The following is a 22,524-nucleotide window of genomic DNA, read 5'->3' as shown; positions in this document are numbered from 1 at the left end:
ATAGAAAAACCCGACAGTAAAAATAACATTACTGGTACACTTGGCCATTGACAATTGGCGTTTCGATACGTCATAGACTAGCGAATTATTAAGCGTAACTCAGTCCGATATCAAGGTTGGAGCAATCAGTTTCAAAGTATCCATTTTTGTGGCTGCATTTTGCAAAAGTGCACTTAGTACAATGGAAAATAAATACAACATGAAAAGTCCCGGTAATAACTTGGTTGCTATGCTACTCCTCGATGGGTGTTGTGTTACATCATCTGTTAAACTGTTTTGATTTGTGTTTTTTTGTCCTTTATTATTATGACTTTTTAAATTTACTGATGTACTTTTTTATAGCTGTAAAAAGGCTTATGCGTGAAGCTCAAGAGCTTTCTCAGCCTACTGCAGAATACTTTGCTCAGCCAGTTGAAGATAACTTGTTTGAATGGCATTTCTCAGTAAGAGGCCCAGCTGATTCAGACTTTGAAGGTGGAGTGTATCATGGAAGAATTTCACTTCCTCCTGAGTACCCTTTGAAACCTCCAAGCATTATGCTACTCACGGTATACAATAATCCTTATTTTAGAGGGGAAAAAAATATGTTTTAACCTTTTTACTCTTTTTTGTCAGCCCAATGGAAGATTTGAGGTTAACCGCAAAATTTGCCTTAGTATATCTGGTCACCACCCTGAATCTTGGCTTCCATCATGGTCTATACGTACAGCTTTACTAGCAATAATAGGATTCATGCCATCTCCTGGAATGGGGGCCATTGCATCTCTTGACTATTCACAAGAGGAAAGACAAAAGCTTGCCAAAAAGTCTCTTGAATTTGTGTGCCCTGAATGTGGAAAGATTTTAAACCTTCTTCAAGAACCCAGTCAGTTGACAAATGAGAATGAAGCCGTTCAAGCAGAAGCCAGGGAGATCGCTGCCCAGGTTACAATGAAGGGTGAATCGAGCAATGAAAACCCCACACAAGAACCTGTACATACGGAAGAGCCCACTACTATCACTCAGCAGCAGCAACTGCAACAACCAGCAGCAGCAGCACCCAGTACGAATAATAATGATGTTTCATACAACTATATAATCGCTGCCATTGTTGTGGCTTTAGCAATTCTTTTGTTCCGCCGATTTGCTTCATCTATGATGGCATGAAAATCAGGCCAACAGATAAATATTTTATTGTTTTCCAAATTTCATAACTTGCATGACATGAGGATGAAAGTACGGATCATATCCTGGCAGTTGTATATGAGAAACTGCTAGGAACAAATGCTGTAACGGTGTGGCAATGAAACTTGTGTATGACTTGTGTATTCATTTACTATCGCAGATAAAAAATTGTTACAAAATTACACTAACAAAATTGTGGCAGGTGTTGAGTTCACATCTCTATATACATACTATGTGACTTGTGTACCAGGTCTTTGGGACTTTTAGATCAAAAAACGTTAATGTGAGAAAATCGCGTGTTATCTGTCAATTCCACTTGGACTAAATCAGCGAGATGTTAATGAATTATATCCAGTTTGGTACAATCTTTGATAACTATAGCAAAATTATGACGTTCGGGTATTTGTTTCAACTTTTGGTTCCTTGTTGGCAACTGGTTCTACCTTCTTTATCCAATTGTAGCTAATACAAATTCACTGTTAAGAATTTCTGGTTTTTTAATTATATATTTGATTATCGTCATAAATCTATATCGTGAAACATCCACAATCAATGTGCCATCTTAAAAGAAATGGAAAAAGAAATCAGAAGCTTGTTAGACAAGTGGGGAGTTTTAACATCCTGGGCAGACCACCATGTCCTCCACCATATCCACCGCCAAATCCACCGTAGGATCCACCACCACCAACAGCAGTAGCTTGGGCAGCTTGAGCGGCTGAATAAGCCTTGTTGGCCGCCTGCTGGGCAGCGGCCAAATCAGCTAGTGAAGCTTGTTGTTTGTAAGCCAAAGCTTGGGCGTTCGCTTGAGCCTGGTAAGCCATTTGAGCTTGGGAAGCTTGTTGGGCCTGAGCGGCTTGGAGGGATGCAACTGCCTGTGCAGCGTGAGACTGGGCAGCTTTGGCAGCAGCGGCAATGGCTTGTGCCTGTTGAAGGGCTTGAACCTTGGTGGCTTCGGCAGCTTGAACAGCTTGGGCGGCTTGAGCGGCCTGTGCGGATTCAGCAAAAGCAGCGGCCTGAGCAGCTTGTGCTGCTTGGGAGATCTGAGCAGCTTGGGCCTGTTTGGCAGCTACAACAGCTTGGGCTTGCTGGGCAGCTTGAGTGGCCTGTGCAGCAAGGGTGGCCTGTGCTTGTTGGGCGGCCTGGGATGCAGCAGCAGCCTGAGCATTCTGGGCTGCCTTTGCTGCATTAGCGGCCTCCTGTGCAATGGCAGCAGCACCACCATAACCTACTCCATATCCACCAGCTCCTCCCCCAGCTCCTCCACCGTAGCCTCCACTACCACCTCCATATCCGCCGCCACCGCTTGCGAATCCACGTTTATCCTAGAACAATATTCAAATTCACCAGTGTTTTCCATCTAAACGTCCATATAGTTTTCTTACTCTTGGTTGCTTGTCTGATTCTGCGATCGTTTTCTTTTCTTCGGTTACCTCCGTCTCGGGGAGAAGACTGGCCTGTAATGCTACCACCAAACCTGCCAAATGTACATAAACGTCTATTTTATACGTTGCACTTCAACATGTTCACTACTTTCTTAGCTTGGTTCAATCAAGAAAAAGGTGTAATAATAAGAAATGTGTAAATTGCAATACCACAGAGAACAAGGGAGTACAGCGTGAGTTTCATTCTTCTCAAAGCAGTGAACTAAAGAGAAGCAGAGGATTGGCCAGCAAGCTGTGATGATCAACTTCGATATCACCCTTTGTGTAACTCTGTTGTTCACGCTGTGACGCTCAGGTAGGAACTGTTGATCGTCTTTCTGAGCAGAGGCACCTTAAATATTCGCCTGGGTAATACCTGTCTAATACTAGAGTCAAGTTCTTGATCAGCAAACATTTTGACCACGGTATTGTTCCGTTCCAATCAGAGAACTCTTTTGAAAAGAACCTTGTCTTTCGTTCCTAGGAAGATTATAGGCCTATGTGCTTTTCAATTCCTATTGAACAATGCTCAACTAGAACAGTCTTAACATGGATCTTGATTCTGTGCTTGGTGACTTCTTTTTCCAACGCTGTTTCTCGGTTCTGTGAATGAAACTGATCGTCCATTATGTGAAAGTGGCCTTGCTAACTGCGAGAGTTTTTGTGTTAGCGTTAACAGGGCGTGCAATTTTCAGGTGCAACGTCATTTCGTCAGTTGAAAAGCATTGATCGAACGCTCTCTGTCCTAGGTACCGATTCATTGTCCGTCAGGAGGATTGGCAGATAACTAGCAACTGCATCCCAAGTTTCGAGTTTGGAGAAAATTCGATATCCGCCTATTGATAATTGGAACAGGAAAAAGAGAAATTGGATTAGATAGAACACAAAACGGAAATAAAACAATTGAGGCAGTGTATTTTGTATTGAAACTTGCAAAAACGATGAATAATGACATAAATTTATGGATTTACGGGCGCTTTCTTTCTTCTGTAGGGCAGCAAGTTGTTTTTATTGATTCAATAACAACATTCTATAGTAACGATGTTGTCCGTGCGAGAACTTTAAATGTCTTTGTCGAGCATAATCACTACAATAGTCACAAACGAATGCGTAGGTTGACCATAATTGCAACCGGGAAGGCTAAACCATTTGCAACGTTGGAACGTTCCTCATCATATTTATACCGTTTCATTAGCTATGCTGATTATTGATGCTAATTAGGCAAGGATAAAGCCGTGCCGTTTCAGTTTGCAAAACAAGGAATGACCCAAACGAAATGAGGCGATTCTGTTATGATTTACTACGCTTCAATTAGAATCCCCAAATTATTTTTGTCGTGTCCTGTCAAACGGGAAATGGCAACGCAGACTATTATCTAAGAAAATGAAAGCTATTGGTCTTTGCTGACCGTAAAATGTGCAGTGACTATTTAAGGCTGGAACAGAGTCGACACTGACCATCAGTCTCTTTTCGGTAATTACTTGTTACAGTTCAGCCGCAAGCATTCACTTAGCAATGAAGACTGCTTTGCATTTTGTTATCATTTTTGGTAAGCCATGATTTTTCTCTCGATTGTCTAGCAAGTCTGGTTTTGGATTACGAAAAAGAAAACACGAACTGTAAAATTAACTTAGAATCCGTGCAATCCTAAGCTTAATCCAAGTCAATTGTCTTTTCAGGTTTCGTAGCTGCCCTTCACGCTTCAGCCGTCAATGAAACCGACATTCAGGCTCGTGTAAGTAGATCCACACATCGAGAACATTCATCTTTCATTTATAGTTTGTGAAATATCTTGTGTACATCCATTGACAGGATAAACGTGGATTTGCAAGTGGTGGCGGTGGATACGGAGGTGGTGGCTCTGGGTATGGTGGGGGAGCTGGTGGAGGAGCTGGTGGATATGGAGTAGGGTATGGTGGCGCTGCTGCTATCGCACAGGAAGCCGCTAATGTTGCCAAGGCAGCACAGAACGCGCAGGCTGGAGCAGCATCTCAGGCTGCCCAACAAGCACAGGCCACCCTTGCTGCACAGGCCACTCAAGCTGCCCAGCAAGCCCAAGCCATCGTAGCCGCCAAACAGGCCCAAGCTGCCCAGATCTCCCAGGCCGCACAAGCTGCGCAGGCCGCTGCTTTTGCTGAATCCGCACAGGCTGCTCAAGCCGCCCAAGCTGTTCAGGCTGCCGAAGCCACTAAGGTCCAGGCTCTTCAACAGGCTCAGGCTTTGGCCGCTGCTGCTAAAGCTGCCCAATCTCACGCTGCACAGGCAGTTGCCTCCCTCCAAGCCTCTCAGGCCCAACAAGCTTCCCAAGCACAAATGGCTTACCAGGCTCAGGCGAACGCCCAAGCTTTGGCTTATAAACAACAAGCTTCACTGGCTGATTTGGCCGCTGCCCAGCAGGCGGCCAACAAGGCCTACTCAGCCGCTCAAGCTGCCCAAGCTACTGCTGCTGGTGGTGGTGGATCCTACGGTGGATTTGGCGGAGGATATGGTGGCGGACATGGTGGATGCCCGGGTTGCTAAAATTGTCTGATTACTGAAATGGTCAGCTAGCATCAACGACGTCATCACACTCTGGGCTTTTGGCATGGAATGTCAGCTCCCTGAAATCGATTTGATGGCTAAGCTTTTGTTGGATTCAATGTTTGTTCAATATTCTGCCTTCGGAGTGCTATAGGCATAGTATTTTTGGAATTTATTCTCGATTATCAATTGAAAGATTGTAGATCAATCTGTGTTCAATCCTATCTTGTTTTGTTTTTTATTGCTTTTTTCATGAAAATACATAGAACACAAGCATACATTGCATTCCTACTGAACTTGTCTTAAGCATAACCGTTTATCAGTGAGGCATAGTACGTTAAACTGTGGCCAATTTAACTTCATTTACGCGTACAAGATGCAAACAATGATGTTGCCAATAATAGGATAAACAAGTAGAGATGCGCTCATAAAATCAGGCTTTTCTTCATTAATCTTACCTCCTTTGAAAATGGCCTAGTTCATTTCGGGAGATTCCATTCAATTTTCCTAGAAATTATTCGTTTCGCAGCAATTGGCACAACAGTCATGTTCCACAATCCCAGCATAAACCTAAATGGCACTTACAGATTCAATTGAGACTAGTACAGTTTGATAAGCTATTCAATGTATGCGTCACTTACAGGGGAAATGAACCACTACACTCATCATATCAATTCAATTCACTTACCCCTCATTTAGAAGTGAATCAACGCGTCTCTCCGCCGTCTCTCGAAGATGACGAGAAATGAACATACAACTTTCTCATTACAAAACGCAGCTTAAACATAGATAAAGGCGTCTTTTGATTTCCGAAGACAACCATCACACTTTCTTATCGATGAAAAGATGCACAAAAATGTGTAAGACAAAAAAAGTAGGGCGACTAAATGAAAGCCATTCTTTTCTAATTGCAACCGTGCATAACCATGCTGTTTTGACGGACACGAGACACCTTGAGTGGCTGTAACGAGAGAGACGATGACTATTTAAAGCTGAAATGGAGTCGGTGATGACCATCAGTCGTTGTGCGGTGATCACTTGATACAGTGCTGAATTTAAACAGACTTCGAACCCAATATGAAGATTAGTATTTGCTGGGTGCTCATTTTTGGTAAGCCCATATTAAGCATTTTTTTAATTTATCAGCAAGAAATTTTTTTTTTCTTATTCTTACCGATATTGAGTTAACCCCTATGGCAAAAAATAATTCTGATAGACTATCCCAGTTAATAGCCCGACTCCATTATAATGTGATTATAAGATGTTCATTTTAATTTTGTTGCCTAAAGGTGTCGTGGCTGCTGTTCACGCATCGGCTCTCAATGAAACCAAATCCGCGAACGCCGAAGAACAGTCCCGCGTAAGTTTCATTTTCATCATTTCTTTACAAAAAAATTAACTATCACGTTGTGAATCAAAATAACTTGCTTACCTATTAGGATAAGAGAGGATTTGCAAGTGGAGGAGGTGGTTACGGAGGCGGTGGAGGCGGATACGGTGGAGGAGCTGGAGGTGGAGCAGGAGGATATGGAGTAGGGTATGGTGGCGCTGCTGCTATCGCACAGGAAGCCGCCAATGCAGCCAAAGCAGCACAGAACGCACAGGCTGGAGCAGCATCTCAGGCTGCCCAACAAGCACAGGCCACCCTTGCTGCACAGGCCACTCAAGCTGCCCAGCAAGCCCAAGCTGTCGTAGCCGCCAAACAGGCCCAAGCTGCTCAGATCTCACAGGCCGCACAAGCTGCGCAGGCCGCTGCTTTTGCTGAATCAGCACAGGCCGCTCAAGCCGCCCAAGCTGTTCAGGCTGCCGAAGCCACCAAGGTTCAAGCCCTCCAACAGGCACAAGCCATTGCCGCTGCTGCCAAAGCTGCCCAGTCTCACGCTGCTCAAGCAGTTGCTTCCCTCCAGGCTTCTCAGGCCCAACAAGCTTCCCAAGCACAAATGGCCTACCAGGCTCAGGCGAACGCCCAAGCTTTGGCTTACAAACAACAAGCTTCACTGGCGGATTTGGCCGCTGCCCAGCAGGCGGCCAACAAGGCTTATTCAGCCGCTCAAGCTGCCCAAGCTACTGCCGTCGGTGGTGGTGGATCCTATGGTGGATTCGGCGGAGGATATGGCGGAGGACATGGTGGCTGCCCGGGTTGTTAAAAATTCTAAATGATGTGATGCGTGGCAAATGATTGAAACGAACATTTTGTTTTGCTACTGACACATATTTAACAATTTACATGTTCTTGCATGCTCCGCAATTTCTATTGGACTGTAGATTCAGCTCCGTTAATTTGCTTTAAATATTACTATACTGTTGAAACTCATGAAGGACTTTTTGCTTTAACTATACGGTACAATAACATGGAACAAACGTTCCCACTAAACTTAGTGTCCAATGAAACGATAGACGATAACGTTTGCGAGCTTGACACACACATGAAAGTAAGGCAGTGTGATGGGGAAACGTTGCAATAATCACGCCAAACACCTCAAGAACGCATTTGTGTTCACGTTGGCTGTTCCAGGCCACCACAAAGTTCTGCTGCAGATTCGTAGCGATTGGTCATTACTTTTATTTGCATTGGTTGCACGAGCAATTGAATTATCTGCTACGTAACAACGTAACATTCGCGGTCGTCTAGCCACGACATGCTGAACACAGCTATTGAGATAATGCCGCTGAATTGTATCAGGCTCCCTGATTCAGCGTATAGTAAGTTTATGAAATTGCCAAGAAACATCACATCAATGGTACAACCACCCGATACATTTCAGATTTGAATCAAGTCTACGACACCTCAATATCGACGTGGTGGAGCACTGAGACTGTCGAGGTATTTTTATTTCATTTTCCCTTTATCTTTCAATTGTTCTTTAGTGATCACATTTCCCTAGAAGTATTGCGTCGTCTTTTCCTATCGTCATAGATGGTTGGGTGTGATCGACGTTATGATCGTCGGTCTGGAAAAATATTTACAGTGTTATCATGTTGGGTTTGCTTTTAATGGACAACCAATCAGTGGTAAATAAAACAGAGTTTGACTATAATTCATTCAAGCGAGCACAGTGAATGTATTTCCTTGAAACTCTGACAACACACCGAATCTATGGAGAACAGATTGATCTACAATCTTAACAGGCATTAGACGTAAACATTTAACATTCTTGGTAAGCAGGTTATCCAAGGTGAGTTATATCAAGTGGACTGTTTCGGGGTACAGAAGTTTAGCAAGCCGGGCAGCCACCATGTCCACCACCATATCCTCCACCAAATCCACCGTAGGATCCACCACCACCAACAGCTGTGGCTTGAGCAGCTTGGGCAGCCGAGTAGGCCTTGTTGGCCGCTTGCTGGGCAGCTGCTAAATCAGCCAGTGAAGCTTGTTGTTTGTAAGCCAAAGCTTGGGCGTTTGCTTGAGCCTGGTAGGCCATTTGTGCTTGGGAAGCTTGTTGGGCCTGAGCGGCTTGGAGGGAGGCAACAGCCTGTGCAGCGTGAGACTGGGCAGCTTTAGCAGCAGCGGCCAAAGCCTGAGCTTGTTGAAGAGCCTGGACCTTAGTGGCTTCGGCAGCCTGAACAGCTTGGGCGGCTTGAGCGGCCTGTGCGGATTCAGCGAAAGCAGCAGCCTGTGCGGCTTGTGCGGCCTGGGAGATCTGGGCAGCTTGGGCCTGTTTGGCGGCTACGACGGCCTGGGCTTGCTGGGCGGCTTGAGTGGCTTGTGCAGCAAGGGTAGCCTGTGCTTGTTGGGCGGCCTGAGATGCAGCAGCAGCCTGAGCATTCTGGGCTGCTTTGGCTGCGTTGGCGGCTTCCTGTGCGATAGCTGCAGCACCACCATAACCTACTCCGTACCCACCGGCTCCACCGCCGGCTCCACCCCCGTATCCAGAACTGCCACCGCCTCCGTATCCACCTCCACCGCTGGCGAATCCACGTTTTTCCTAACAGTTCACCGTTTGATTTATTTTGAATCCATATGAACAGCCACGAAGTTGTTGAAATGCAGAGACTTACGCGATACTGTTCGCCTTTGGATTCGTCATCAGATTCATCTTGACTAATCACAGCTGCATGAAGGGCGGCCACAACACCTTTATGGAATGAGGTAAAAATTGAGGTTCTAGTCCTATCTAAGCTGCTCAACTTAAATAGGCAATAGATTGTGTAGCTTATTCAAAAGATAAACCATTCCACGGACGTTGTACAAATACTCCAGCAAGTGTAGGATATTAAAGATTGAAATTTTTCAAAATGTTACCGAAAAGAATGAGACAACGAAGAGTAACTTTCATTTTCCTAAAAATTGGTAATCAAATTAAGAGCTAGAAGAAGCAAGTTGATGTCGAGCAGATCACCGAAGACTGATAATTTTTTCCCGCAATATTCCGCTCTTAAATATCGGACGTTTCGTGCCTCGCACAATGGCCGACTGTCAAGAATAAATGCCTCCACCTTCCACCGTCGTTTCACTCATTGTTTCTCGGTTTCATTTCACGCAGAGCATATTGCCAATGAAATCATAATAGTTTCGTCCCTGTGAAACGAATCGGGGTTTGTTGTTTTTGTCTTGTTCGCACCAACCGTTCGATAACGTCATCCTTTTCGATCAGCAACTAAAGTTCCCTTTTCATTTTACTTTTCCCCGTTTTGTCTCCGTTTAAACGAAAAGGCGAAAGTTTTGCGTCGAAAACAAAAGTGCAGAAGCAAGAATCAATGAAACGCAACAAATTGGACACAGTTTTCGGTGTTTTACTAAATATAAATGATCCTAAATGAGAAACACAATAATCCGATCCACGAAAACAAATCCTATATAGGCATTTCATTCTTTTTCGCCATTGTGCTTATCGATTAGACTTCTAGACGAATTAGCATGTTTTTAGATCAGGAACAAAGTGGCTGTTTTAGCAGCCTGCTTATAGGTGTCTCATTACGATTAAACGTAAACGCTCCTTCATTTAAACTCTTTGGAATTATGGCTAATGCTTAAGTGCAGTCTATAACCTTGTTGTTCGTCATAATCTGTTTGGCGTTTCGGATTCAATTTCTTGTTCTTTTACCGTAGATTGTGTTAGAATCCGTTTAAACTAGGCTTTAAACGTTATAGACATCAGGCCGTTGTTTCACAGGTAATGGAATGGCTTTCTTATTAGGCCAAACCAGAGAACGGAATATTTTCATGTTCAATAAGCGATTAGAAAATTCAAAACGAAATTATTTTTGCATACTAAAATTTATTCTCTTTAAATTTATTCTTTTGTTTCGTTTTTTTTTTCATAACAGTGATACAATTGTACCCATGAATAAATGGTATACATAATCTGGAATTAAACAAGTTTCCACAGTGCACTTGGACGATAGGTGACGTAAATTTCAAAAACTAATACAGCCAATATTTCAGAAGTGCGTAAAGACTCTGCTTAACAAGCCGGGCAGCCACCTTGTCCTCCGCCATATCCTCCGCCAAATCCACCGTAGGATCCACCACCACCAACAGCAGTAGCTTGGGCTGCTTGAGCGGCTGAGTAGGCCTTGTTGGCCGCTTGCTGGGCAGCTGCCAAATCAGCCAGTGAAGCTTGTTGTTTGTAAGCCAAAGCTTGGGCGTTCGCCTGAGCTTGGTAAGCCATTTGAGCTTGGGAAGCTTGCTGGGCCTGAGCGGCTTGGAGGGCAGCAACTGCCTGAGCAGCATGAGACTGAGCGGCTTTAGCAGCAGCGGCAATGGCTTGAGCCTGTTGGAGGGCTTGAACCTTGGTGGCTTCGGCAGCCTGAACAGCTTGGGCGGCTTGAGCGGCCTGTGCGGATTCAGCAAAAGCAGCGGCCTGCGCGGCTTGTGCGGCCTGGGAGATCTGAGCAGCTTGGGCCTGTTTGGCAGCTACGACGGCTTGGGCTTGCTGGGCGGCTTGAGTGGCCTGTGCAGCAAGGGTGGCCTGTGCTTGTTGGGCAGCCTGAGATGCTGCTCCGGCCTGTGCGTTCTGTGCTGCTTTGGCTGCATTGGCGGCTTCCTGTGCAATAGCAGCAGCGCCACCATAACCTACTCCATATCCACCTGCTCCGCCGCCAGCTCCTCCGCCGTATCCAGATCCACCACCTCCGTATCCACCTCCACCGCTGGCGAATCCGCGCTTGTCCTGATGACACCAATGTTTTAGTTGCATCAAATGCGTTATAGTAAAAGTAACATCTTACTCGTGTTTGCTCGTCACCAGCTTTTGGGACGACGACAGACGCTTGAAGTACAACAACGCAGCCTTTTGATCACACATACAAAAAATAAGAATGTTACTTTTTAATGATGCATTTCTAACTGTAGCCTTCGCCTTACCCAACAGGATCAAAGAGGAGCGAAGATCCATTTTATTTATCTGAATCCTGTGGAGGATGATTAGCTTCCGAATGGTTACTTGGTTGATGTTTGAGAGGTGAGTGATTAATCTGCCGATTGCCTTGCCATTTTATATCTAACGAACTTATCGATCGATGTTGGCTGATAACGAAGACGATCGCTGCCATCTTCGATTCCCGTTTGTGTTGGTGCACCCGACCAGATTAAAATCGGCGAAACTCTCGATAAAGTTCATCCAATAAACGAATTTTTAATTCTCGATTTTAAAAAAGGGATATCGCTGTTTAGGTAGACACCATTATGCCATCAAGTTCCAGTCTAATGCCTTTAGAAATCAATTAAAGCGAGCTATTCGCAATAACTTTCGATTGCAATTCTTTTCCTTTTCGTTTCGCTATCAATTCGTGTAGCTCATTGACAATCGGCAATTCCTTCACGAAAGGAGAGTGCACCGTTGTATAACGTCAACACAATCGTTCCCTGATTTCATTTATACAGTCATAGAAGCCCGAGGGTTGACTTTCTGCTACAAAGCGCAGCTTGAAAGTCACTTTTATTTCCGCATTTGAATATTTCAATTTTCACACCGCGGGACATTCATTCATTTTGGTGGGCCTCTGAATAAAAATATCTCGAGACACATTTTCGATTCGTGACGCAACCACGAAGCTTTACACCTGTTGTAACTTCACGTCAAGTCTTTGATGAATGAGAATAGCGTTACATACAACTAGAGCTGCAATTTGCATGGAAAGACTACGATAAATACACCTTCCTTTTCGTGTGCCGAAAATTCCATTGCGAGAAGCATGGCCGTGAGAAAGTTGGCAGGGAATGTTACCCTTGAAAAAGTGATTGTAAACAATTCCGTATTTAGGGCGGTAGTATACACATACGTGATGTCATCACGCGTAACAGAGACGAAGGTCGTTGGGCGTGCTGCTGTACGATTTTTACAGAACCAGTTACGTTGGATTTTGAGGGTCCTTTTGAAATGAACGCTGGCCACCGGTCCACTTGCTGGGCTCCATCGATAATACATTCTTGAAAAGTTAGTAGTCGTGAACAGGTTGTTGTATACATTAACCATTTCAATATTTCTCCAGTGATTATCTCTGTATGTGTTGAAAAAAACGTTGTCAACATGTTGATGTCTCTCAACGGCTATAGAGATCAAGCTGTGCTACGACACAGGTACGATTTCTTCATTAGACTGATGCTTATTAAATGAATAATTTCAGAATTTCGGTTATACTTATTTATAATTCGTAGGAAAAGAAGTGTTATTTTTCAATGGCTGACAGCGATTTTCCTATTCGTCAATCTTGTTGCTTGCCTCACTTTGATCAGCGCCATTTGCAATCAAAATGAGCTGCTGAAAGCAACGAGATCGAATGAGGAGGGCGTCTATTTCACTCCAAATATCAACACGGTATGTAAATCAATGTGCAATTTACGTTAAAAAGTAATTTTAAAAAATAATATTGATCTTTAGAAACAGTCGGGAATAATTATGAAAGCAATATATCATTAGGATAAAATTCAGCCGTAAATTACTTGTCATCTATTAAACATGTAAATGTGGCAACAGTGTATAGTCGTATGGGCTAACGGGTAAACATCAAAAGTGATCCAATAAAACGATTCTATTTTTCAAATCTTTTTACTTTTAACGAAAATCAGCCCCAAATTTGAACACTAAAGTAATCAGTTCAGATATATTCTGTTATCGATACCATTTTTAACGAGTTCATTCGTGTGATTCATGTTTCAAACAACGCCACTCACAACGTCGATGAAGTGATTTGAATAATAAAAAGTCAAAACAAAATGGTAGTATGTTTAAGTAGGAATTTTATTGGTCGAAAGCAAGAAAATGTATGGGGAATTTTGAGTAGCAAAGAAAATTATTACAAAAGAAAGAAACAATGGGAAATTTTGAATAAAAATTTAAAAAAAAAGAAACCGAAAATGTAGCAGAAAACAATGAAACCTTGAATTAGCTCTCTCCCCGTACACGCACTTCCAGAACCGGTCGACTCATTTAAGGATAAATCCCCCGTAAAGGTAGCTGATCACTGCCATGGAGGTGAAAACTACCTGCAAAACACTCTGCCATCACTACGAGACAATCAACTCTCGTAGTGGTCTCCTTCCGGTGGGTGAATGCAGGTGCGAAATGGCAATATTGCTCACCATCCCGTCACTCGCACGCAAACTTGTACCGTGAAGAAGACAATTGAAACAGAAAGGGTGCATGATTGGTAGTTGCCACGCATGACAGCAAACAACTCCGTTGCGGGTTCGTCGACCAGTTCCTTCGGATTGCGACTGAAAGAGAGCGTCATCAAAGGTTAATCCAAAGCCGAAATAGAATTACAAGAATTTAGTGCTATATGTTTAAAAAGGGAGAAGAAAAAAACAACGAAACACAAGATCAACGATAAAGCAAACAATCAAAGCCGAAATAGAACATGTATAAAGAATTTTGACGTACTCTTTCTGCCACTTTTAAATGCAAAACAAAGAGAATAAAAAGAAAAACAAATGCAAGAAAGCACAAAATCGAGCCGAAATAGAATGTACAGGAATTTTGATTTTCAGTTTTTTTAAGGTAAAAAAAAACGAAAAGAAAAAAAAATCGCTCTCTCTCTCTCTCTAGGCAATGCATAACCATCCAGCAACTGCGTTTCAGGGTGCAGCGGCCAACGGCAGTGCACGGCACGGCTCAATGTCCTATACCTTGTTGGATTCTTCTCCACCCTGTTGCAGAGCGGCTCTCTCTGCCCGCTCCTTCTCTCTCCTCGCCAAACGGCGTTGATGACTCGGGCTCCATTCAGCCTTGTTCGGACGCTTGGCCTTTCGAACTTTCACAGCCGGAGCGTCCGGGACTGCGGCAGGTTCCTCAACATCTTGGGGAGGAACGATGTCAGCCAAAACGTTGTCTGCTTGGGGCTCATCAGTCGGTGCAGTCACCGCAGCATCTTCGTCATCGGCCGGTACATCGGCTGGCACATCGGCCGGTACATCGGCCGGTACATCGGCTGGCACATCGGCCGGTACATCGGCTGGCACATCGGCCGGTACATCGGCTGGCACATCGGCCGGTACAGCAACTGGTACATCGGCTGGTACATCGACTGGTACATCGGCTGGTACATCGGCCGGTACAGCAACTGGTACATCGGCTGGTACATCGACTGGTACATCGGCTGGCACATCGGCCGGTACAGCAACTGGTACATCGGCTGGTACATCGACTGGTACATCGGCTGGTACATCGGCCGGTACATCGGCTGGTACATTGCTTTGTACTGCTTGCGCTTCGTCAGCAACGCCCATTTGAACAACGGGAGCTCTTGCCTTGACGTACGCCTTCCAGCCGAGCCAACCGACCGCTGCCACTCCTACTCCAACGGCCACTACGCCAATCGCTTTTGCTGAAATTTCCACGAAAGAAGACATGTTGGAATTTATTTTCGCGAGTTTTGGATCACTATTCAAGCGTTTCGAATCACTATTCAAGGTTTCGAATCACTATTCAAGGTTTTGATTGCTATACAGCCTATACTGCAATAAAAAGCGGGTAAACATTTCGTTTCCCATCTTTTGCTTTGTACTTGGGGCAAGCACTATAGCAAATCTGGCAAAACTGAATTTTGTTCTTTGAAACAAAATTTACGTAATTTCATCACAAGGTATAATAGAAAAAAGTGTTGATTTGCAATTTAATGATTTAATTAAACATTATTCAATGATTTCACTAATTGTTTTTAATAGGTGTAATATTTTAATTTAACAAAAAACTATCTCAGACTGTATACCTTCCTTCCCAGTACAGGAGTATTTTTACACCAATTTTTCCAAGCAGTATGCCGCACAATTTATTTTCTGAAAATTGTTGTTAATATTTTTGTATTCACTTTGTTTCGTTTATGAGTTATCTTGATATAGAAACTGAAACGACATGAATTGTATCAATCAAACTAGTCAACCTGCATCACTTGTTAACTAGTCACACGATTCGTCTGCTGAGATGCTGACCCACTCAAAGTAACAAAAGAAATTCATGCATCCATTGCTGCCTCTAAACTACAACTTCCTCCGTGGTTTAGCAAGGATTCCAGTCGGTACGTTTGGTTTATCGAATCCACTAACCCCTATATGCTTGTACTCAACCTCCAAAAAGTCTCGAATGAAATTCCATTGTTGATTTTCAGGGAGGTCACGTTAAACGAGATGGTACGATCGGAAGTGGAAAAAATAACTCGTTACACCGAGGTCAACTGTCAACTGTGTATTTTTTTAACAGCACAGGTACACAATGTGGTGTCTGTGAAGCAAGAGATTGCTCTACAATCTTCTGTCAAATTTTTGTGCAGGAAAAAATGCTTGTAAAATCTAAACCTTCCACTTATTCTTTGTTGCCTGGTGTACAGTAGTTGCTGACAACAGAACTGTGAAAGATTGAATCCAACAGGTTAATGTCCATAACCGTAGCCTCCTCCGTGACCGCTGCTGAATCCACCGTAAACACCACCACCACCGACAGCTACGGCTTGAGCGGCTTGGGCAGCCGAATAAGCTTTATTGGCGGCCTGCTGGGCAGCTGCTAAATCAGCTAACGAAGCTTGGGACTGGTAAGTCAGATGTTGAGCATGGTGGGCAGCATGGCTCGATCCGTAACCGCCGTAATGGGCAGAAGAATAAGCAGCTGCTTGAGCAGCCTAATCAAGGAATGTGCAAAGATATGTTCAACAATCTTTCAACAATCCTGTGACTAACAATTCTTGAAAAGGTTCTCATACCTGTGCAGCTTGTGCAGCGTAAACTGCTTGTTGTTGCTGGGCAGCTACAACTGCTTGCGCCTGAGATATTTATTTGAACAGTTAGATTTTGGATGATTGATTCAACCATGTATAATCAGGGAAATGAGTTTTGTTATTTTACTTGTTGTGCAGCGTAAGTTGCCTGAGCTGCAAGCGCTGCCTGGGCTTGTTGGGCTGCTTGGGATGCAGCAGCAGCCTGCGAAGCTTGAGCTGCCTTGGCAACATTTGCAGCTTGCTGGGCTAGCTCAGCTGCTCCTCCATAACCGACTCCATATCCACCTCCATGCCCTCCACCGTAATCACCACCATATCCACCACCATATCCAGAAGCAAATCCTCGTTTTTCCTATTGAAATATTCATGTTGGTTTGAGTCATTTTACAAGATCGGTAGAATGAGAAATAACTGATAGTATTTTTTTATTACTCTGAATAGTCGAACAGATTCTTCGTCAGTTTGCAGAGCTGACGCTGTTGCCATGACACCTAACAAGCCAAATAAAACAACATGAATGTTTTCAAAACAAGAACGCAATCGGGGAAAACATGTTTGATGGAAAAACAATTGAAAAGTGTAAAGCGTTGATTACCTAAGGCGAAAATAAGAATGGAAAACATGTCGTTGATTCGTCGTCAGTCAACGAGCCACTGCGTTCTTTAGCTAGAATTGCACTGACTTGAAATCGGCTAATCCACTTGCTTTTTAAAGTACTTTCCCTCTTTCTTTTCACTTGCTTTCTATCACCCCCCGAGTGACTCCGAGTCCATATAGGCGTACGTAAACAAAAAAACGGCGATACCTTTTTATGGACAGAACTTGTTGCTTGTTTGATGTCGAGAGCGTCACACAACACGATCGACTCATTCTCTTAGCCAAAATGGTTCAGTAAATCAGTAAGCCGCTATTGGCACACAATAACGTGCAAAAAGCCAAACGGAAACAAGTGTTCGATCCAAGCATTGTTGCATTTGAAACGTTCATTGCTACCCAACAGCCGTACATTGATGACAACTCTAGCGAGCAGTGTTTTGAATTATGCGCATAGAATCTAATCCTTCAATTTGTTTCGTTTTGGTAGGCTTTTTTGAACCTTGTCTGCTTTCTCTCAACACATTTTTTGTTTTAAAAGGGCGACTAAAAAGATGTATTTTTTTCCTTTGAAGGATGGGTACGTAAAGGATATGCTTTCCATTCCCAACCATTTTTTCCCCAAGTTGTCACATGTTGAGCCTGCGAAATTTTTAGCAAACGTGAATGGCCGCGACGTAAATCACTCGTATGTATCTAAGTTGTGATGACTTACGTGGACACCGTTTAAGATTGACTATTCATCGATGGGTTAAGTCTTTGTTTGCACTAACAGTGTGCATTATATTTGTTGGCTATGAATCTGGAAAACTATGTACATGAATTTGAATTTCTGTAATTTCATCGTCAGGAAACGAGTGTTTATGTGTTATATTTTGTTGTGTCACTTAAGAGTTCGACAGAAGCTGCATTTGGATTATTGAAGTAAACCAACAGTTTAGCAGCAATCAGTTATCAACACAATGGTGAGTAATTAAAGTAATGATACTGTATTTGATAGGTCACAATTACAACAGTATATAATATAGGATTGATCTACAATCTTCGTTAATAATCTGCAACACCTTTCGTCATTCATGGTTGGTCAAAGATGAATCATTCAAGGATAATTCTTTCAGTTAACGTTTAACAAGCGGGGCAGCCACCGTGTCCTCCGCCATATCCTCCGCCGAATCCACCATAGGATCCACCACCACCAACGGCAGTAGCTTGGGCAGGCTTGAGCGGCTGAATAAGCCTTGTTGGCCGCCTGCTGGGCAGCTGCCAAATCAGCCAGTGAAGCTTGTTGTTTGTAAGCCAAAGCTTGGGCGTTTGCTTGAGCCTGGTAGGCCATTTGCGCTTGAGAAGCTTGTTGGGCCTGAGCAGCCTGGAGGGAGGCAACTGCTTGAGCAGCGTGAGACTGGGCAGCTTTGGCAGCAGCGGCCAAAGCCTGAGCCTGTTGAAGAGCCTGGACCTTGGTGGCTTCGGCAGCCTGAACAGCTTGGGCGGCTTGAGCGGCCTGTGCGGATTCAGCGAAAGCAGCAGCCTGTGCGGCTTGTGCGGCCTGGGAGATCTGGGCAGCTTGGGCCTGTTTGGCGGCTACGACGGCCTGGGCTTGCTGGGCGGCTTGAGTGGCTTGTGCAGCAAGGGTGGCCTGTGCTTGTTGGGCAGCCTGAGATGCAGCTCCGGCCTGTGCGTTCTGGGCCGCTTTGGCTGCATTGGCAGCTTCCTGGGCAATAGCTGCAGCACCACCATAACCTACTCCATATCCGCCAGCTCCACCACCAGCTCCTCCGCCGTATCCGGAGCTACCGCCACCTCCGTATCCACCACCACCGCTGGCGAATCCACGTTTTTCCTATTCATTCACCCATTTCTTATTGTTTGCAGAATAGTATCATGAAAAACATGAAACACTTACACGAGCCTGCTCGTCGCTCTTGCTTTCCTCCACGTCGGACACGGATTCAGCTTCGTTGATAACTGCTGCTTGAAGAGCTGCTACGAAGCCTTAATGAGGATGCAAAAAAAGAGAACTAAACAACTGCCAAAACTAGTTTTCAATGCCAACAGGAAAAATAAAAGAAAATCAGTAGCATACCGAAGATGATCAAATAACGAAGAGTAACTTTCATTTTTTCTTAATTGAAGAGAATGAACTGGAGAAGTGACTTTGCTGATGAGTTGCTGAAGACTGATAGCTTTTTTCGAATGATGTTTCTCCTTAAATATCGTTACCGATTGCGCAGTACCTGTTATGGCTGACGACTCAGCACCCCACTAGTTTTCACAGTTTCGCCCCCTTTTTTTTGTTTGTTAGGGTTGCTAATTTAGTCTACAGACGGATTGGAAATCTACGTTTTCATTGTCGAAGACATTCACTTTGTTTCTCGTCCTGGAATTGCTCTTTGGTCTGTTACAGTACCACCGCTCGCATCCACACGGAATTTTCGGATCTTTGCTTTTCAGATACGCAATTAGCCAATAGAAAATGTTTGTTTTGTTTCCGACATTTACAATACGTATTGATCTAATCCACATCTGCAAATCGACTTGTTGATTTTTGAATTCCATTGAAGACCATGGAATTCCCTAGTTAAGGCAAAACGAGAAATTTTTCTCGACTCAATGCGTTGGCTTCGATTTCACTTTCCTTTTCAATTGACGATGTTCATTAACAAAGACCTGCAGAGCTTTCTCTTTAGGGCCCATTCAATGAATAAGACTTGAAAAAACAATTAGTCATTTGGATCGTTTCGTCTGCCCACTTTTGCACGATCTTGTATTTAACACAGTCCAGCAAGGAACAATGCACCAGATTCCGCCGGATTAATTCATCATAACGAGAAAGTTGACGGTGCTGTTTCAAATTATGGCTGTTGCCTGCTTATGAGTTAATCATCCGAATAGTCACGAATTGCACAAAGAAAAGAAAAAAATGAAAGTCAGAGCAAATTTATAGACTCTTAAGTTTAAGTTTTTACGTTGCCGATGAATGAATTCATTTTCTGTTCATCCCCAGTACACCTATAGGAAAATGATATGCACCTTAGCCGGAAGCCGTTGATGACTTAATTTGAACTGGAATTGGGATTCGCTTGTTGAAAAAGAGCTACGAGAGAGATAGGATTCGTAGGTAAAGAACGGATCTCTTGCTCTGCCATGCGATATGGTTGTCAATGGTGCTGCAATTTTTAAAATTTTCAAGCAGACTTTCGTGAGATGAAGTATATTGATCGTTTCCATAGGTTTGTACGCGAATGAAACGACAGTAATTCAAATCGCACTTGTTATAATCTAATCATTATATTTGCACTAAAAAAATTTTCTATTTTTAGAATGCAAGTACAATCACAACAACTGGATGGTTGCGTACAATACACTCATTATCATAATAAAATCATCAAATCAACAGCTTTATACGAAGATGGGAAGCAGAGGTGTAGATTGCTATTTAACTGTGTATATTAATCGAATCTTCTTTAACGGCCATAGCTAGGGAATCCTTTGTAGCCAGCTACGTTGGATGGGTATCCGGCGCCGGAGCTCGCGGCTGCGTTGTACGCATTTCCAGCGGCTGCCGCTCCACTGGCCGCCCAGGCAGCAGCTTGAAGTCCGCCCTGCTGTGCAAGGTAGTTTCCATGACCGGCGGAAGCCAAGAAATTTTGACTGGCTTGGTATCCGCTGACGAAGTTGTTGGCTCCAGTGCTGACGGCCTTCAATGCGATACCATCAACGACGACGTTAACGCCCTTCAGAGATCCGTGGTAACCACGTCCACGACGAACCTAAAAGATGCACATGTTACGAGGTTTTAATTTGCATCGTTTGAATGGGTGCAAAATCGACTTACGCGATGCAGCACGCGTTCAGATTGGTCGTCGCCCAGCGCGACCGCGATCATCATAGCTGTTTGCGTGAGAAAAATGATTGAATTGAGTGTTGATTAAATAATGATTTGCATTAAAGTACTACCTAGCAGAATGATGGTGGTGGAGCCTTTCATTTTGTTAAACTGTTGTCTGTCGAATCGAGAGTGTTTGTGAACTTACAGTGGCTCATTTGCCTACATTTATAGGGGCACACCACTCATAGGTTTCACTTTCCTTTTATGTATTCACCCTGATTGTTCGATTCATGTTTCTTTAAGAATTGAGCTCTATAACACTGCGAGACGAATGATATTAACGGATAGCAGGCCTGCCTGCCTGAATACAATTGGAAATTTCATTCCCTCCCTGAATTCATCTAAAGCGAAAATTTGAATGGTCTTGTTTTGAGTTTACTTTGACATAGTCACTGGCTCCGAGCACTGCATTTTTTAAGTGGGCCTTTACGTACTACTTATAGTTTATAGCATATCACAAACATTTTTGAATATTTTCTATTCGAATACGGATCATGATTTGAAGTAGCTTCCAACTACACTTTCCCTTCAGCGTTTAGCATCTGTCGATTTATGTTCCACTTCCAAATCCAGCACGTCAAAGATATATCTCTTGTAGGGCCTCTTACATATCCAAGAATTAATTAAAGTGAAAAATTAAGTATACGCCATAATCTCTTAATCATTGTGTATTTCCAATATGCTCGGAATACATATAACATTCCATTGAAAACGGTGTACAGTGCGATGTTTGTTTCATATTTGTTTTGAAAAGATTGGGAGCTATTAACGCAGTTATCATTCACGTGTTGTTTAACGGCCATAACTAGGGAATCCTTGGTAACCACCTACGTTGGACGGGTATCCAGCACCTGAGCTAGCGACCGAGTTGTAACCAAATCCAGCGGCTGCTGCTGCTCCCGCGGCCCATGCGGCTGCTTGTTGTCCGCCTTGTTGTCCGAGATAATTTCCGCCACCAGCGGATGACAAGAAGTTCTGGCTGGCCTGGAATCCGCTGACGAATGTGTTGCCTCCGGTACTAACAGCTTGAACGGCACTTCCGTCAACTACGGTCGAAATGCCGCCCAAGGAACCGTGATGACCGCGTCCACGACGAACCTAAACCACTTTCAATTAGTCTTTGTGGTTGTCCAGCGGTTGTGTGTCAATTGCTTCTGGGATTATCAGTTAACTTACACGGTGAAGAACACGTTGCTCATTGTCGATCGGGATGCTGAATACTGCAACGACCATCATAGCTGATTGTGAAAAAGAGAATTGAAAGTTAAATCACTTGATGTTGGTGAATGTTTGATAATAAATAATTACCAAGAAGAATACTGGTTAAAACAGTTGCGCTAGTCATGGTTGTGATGTAATGTCTGATTGGGAAATGTTTAACAAATTGCAAACTCAAATGTCTACTTATAGCAGGAGAGGGAAAAGTTTTGACTGGGTTTTCACTTTCTTGAATTCGTCAAGATCGTGAGTCGATGACGTCATTTCATTTCCCGTGGTCTTCTTCAGGAAAGCATTGACTTTCCAAATTGTAAGTTCATTGAAAAAGAAGAAGATAACTAGATCCCTAGTACACAATTGGATTGGATGACACCATTCTTTCATCATCTGAATTCTCATTGTCTTTTGCAAAACAAAGCCATCAAAGCTTTTCTAATTTTTTATGGCTGAAATTAAAGCTGAAAAGGTGTGAACCTGTTGAATTGAAATCTAGTTAAACACTTGATTTAAAGGTTAAAAAAAAAAAACATTAAATGATAGTCACTCGTATTTTATTAGGATTTAGCATCC

General features: G+C 43.5%; 9 protein-coding genes and 1 long non-coding RNA gene across 17 annotated transcripts; 5 read left to right on the top strand and 5 right to left on the bottom strand.

Moving 5' to 3' along the window:
- Positions 1 to 44: 44 nt before the first annotated feature.
- On the top strand, positions 45 to 1,362 carry LOC116925747 (ubiquitin-conjugating enzyme E2 J1). Its single transcript, XM_032932502.2, has 3 exons — positions 45 to 212; positions 343 to 548; positions 616 to 1,362. Exons 1-3 carry the CDS (start codon positions 182 to 184, stop codon positions 1,144 to 1,146), a joined length of 768 nt encoding a protein of 255 aa, XP_032788393.1. The 5' UTR covers positions 45 to 181; the 3' UTR covers positions 1,147 to 1,362.
- A 292-nt stretch (positions 1,363 to 1,654) lies between these two features.
- LOC116925743 (glycine, alanine and asparagine-rich protein) lies at positions 1,655 to 2,927 on the bottom strand. The gene is made up of 3 exons (XM_032932498.2): positions 2,757 to 2,927; positions 2,547 to 2,638; positions 1,655 to 2,486 (listed from the first exon to the last, which is right to left on the bottom strand). The coding sequence occupies exons 1-3, from the start codon at positions 2,788 to 2,790 to the stop codon at positions 1,749 to 1,751; spliced, it is 864 nt and encodes a 287-aa protein (XP_032788389.2). The 5' UTR covers positions 2,791 to 2,927; the 3' UTR covers positions 1,655 to 1,748.
- A 1,080-nt stretch (positions 2,928 to 4,007) lies between these two features.
- On the top strand, positions 4,008 to 5,383 carry LOC116925746 (glycine, alanine and asparagine-rich protein). The gene is made up of 3 exons (XM_032932501.2): positions 4,008 to 4,134; positions 4,265 to 4,320; positions 4,398 to 5,383. Exons 1-3 carry the CDS (start codon positions 4,101 to 4,103, stop codon positions 5,103 to 5,105), a joined length of 798 nt encoding a protein of 265 aa, XP_032788392.2. The 5' UTR covers positions 4,008 to 4,100; the 3' UTR covers positions 5,106 to 5,383.
- A 708-nt stretch (positions 5,384 to 6,091) lies between these two features.
- Positions 6,092 to 7,419, top strand: LOC116925745 (glycine, alanine and asparagine-rich protein). Its single transcript, XM_032932500.2, has 3 exons — positions 6,092 to 6,216; positions 6,395 to 6,465; positions 6,545 to 7,419. The coding sequence occupies exons 1-3, from the start codon at positions 6,183 to 6,185 to the stop codon at positions 7,250 to 7,252; spliced, it is 813 nt and encodes a 270-aa protein (XP_032788391.2). The 5' UTR covers positions 6,092 to 6,182; the 3' UTR covers positions 7,253 to 7,419.
- Positions 7,420 to 8,147: 728 nt separating this feature from the next.
- Positions 8,148 to 9,509, bottom strand: LOC116925744 (glycine, alanine and asparagine-rich protein). Its single transcript, XM_032932499.2, has 3 exons — positions 9,349 to 9,509; positions 9,105 to 9,181; positions 8,148 to 9,031 (listed from the first exon to the last, which is right to left on the bottom strand). Exons 1-3 carry the CDS (start codon positions 9,380 to 9,382, stop codon positions 8,321 to 8,323), a joined length of 822 nt encoding a protein of 273 aa, XP_032788390.2. The 5' UTR covers positions 9,383 to 9,509; the 3' UTR covers positions 8,148 to 8,320.
- Positions 9,510 to 10,200: 691 nt separating this feature from the next.
- Positions 10,201 to 11,572, bottom strand: LOC116925739 (tol-Pal system protein TolA). Its single transcript, XM_032932485.2, has 3 exons — positions 11,413 to 11,572; positions 11,277 to 11,338; positions 10,201 to 11,218 (listed from the first exon to the last, which is right to left on the bottom strand). Exons 1-3 carry the CDS (start codon positions 11,441 to 11,443, stop codon positions 10,511 to 10,513), a joined length of 801 nt encoding a protein of 266 aa, XP_032788376.2. The 5' UTR covers positions 11,444 to 11,572; the 3' UTR covers positions 10,201 to 10,510.
- Positions 11,573 to 11,969: 397 nt separating this feature from the next.
- On the top strand, positions 11,970 to 14,544 carry LOC123473667. Of its 4 annotated transcripts, none has more exons than XM_045174760.1 (4): positions 11,970 to 12,484; positions 12,540 to 12,627; positions 12,706 to 12,865; positions 14,096 to 14,544. In XM_045174760.1, coding segments are annotated over exons 1-4 (408 nt in total). In that variant the 5' UTR covers positions 11,970 to 12,483; the 3' UTR covers positions 14,255 to 14,544. The 4 variants fall into 4 exon arrangements, with proteins under 4 accessions (XP_045030695.1, XP_045030696.1, XP_045030698.1 ...); XM_045174763.1 differs by lacking the exon at positions 14,096 to 14,544 and adding an exon at positions 12,935 to 13,091 and having other exon boundaries at positions 12,017 to 12,484; XM_045174762.1 differs by lacking the exon at positions 14,096 to 14,544 and adding an exon at positions 12,929 to 13,091 and having other exon boundaries at positions 12,351 to 12,484.
- A 315-nt stretch (positions 14,545 to 14,859) lies between these two features.
- On the top strand, positions 14,860 to 21,072 carry LOC123473668. 5 transcript variants are annotated; one of them, XR_006647639.1, is made up of 7 exons: positions 14,860 to 15,131; positions 15,214 to 15,303; positions 15,374 to 15,563; positions 15,654 to 15,750; positions 15,873 to 16,073; positions 17,743 to 17,815; positions 17,879 to 21,072. It is a non-coding gene; the product is annotated as an uncharacterized LOC123473668 (long non-coding RNA). The 5 variants fall into 5 exon arrangements; XR_006647637.1 differs by having other exon boundaries at positions 15,214 to 15,563; XR_006647638.1 differs by having other exon boundaries at positions 14,860 to 15,303.
- LOC116925749 (WD repeat-containing protein 26) lies at positions 15,716 to 17,039 on the bottom strand. The gene is made up of 5 exons (XM_032932505.2): positions 16,852 to 17,039; positions 16,689 to 16,747; positions 16,384 to 16,608; positions 16,242 to 16,301; positions 15,716 to 16,160 (listed from the first exon to the last, which is right to left on the bottom strand). Exons 1-5 carry the CDS (start codon positions 16,877 to 16,879, stop codon positions 15,915 to 15,917), a joined length of 618 nt encoding a protein of 205 aa, XP_032788396.2. The 5' UTR covers positions 16,880 to 17,039; the 3' UTR covers positions 15,716 to 15,914.
- Positions 21,073 to 21,388: 316 nt separating the features above from the next.
- Positions 21,389 to 22,191, bottom strand: LOC116925751 (spidroin-1). Its single transcript, XM_032932507.2, has 3 exons — positions 22,045 to 22,191; positions 21,913 to 21,974; positions 21,389 to 21,834 (listed from the first exon to the last, which is right to left on the bottom strand). Exons 1-3 carry the CDS (start codon positions 22,079 to 22,081, stop codon positions 21,529 to 21,531), a joined length of 405 nt encoding a protein of 134 aa, XP_032788398.2. The 5' UTR covers positions 22,082 to 22,191; the 3' UTR covers positions 21,389 to 21,528.
- Positions 22,192 to 22,524: the final 333 nt, after the last annotated feature.

Source organism: Daphnia magna, linkage group LG6 (assembly GCF_020631705.1).
Source record: "Daphnia magna isolate NIES linkage group LG6, ASM2063170v1.1, whole genome shotgun sequence".
In the NCBI taxonomy this organism is placed as follows: Eukaryota; Metazoa; Arthropoda; class Branchiopoda; order Diplostraca; family Daphniidae; genus Daphnia; species Daphnia magna.
This window is presented reverse-complemented; position numbering and strand designations above follow the sequence as displayed.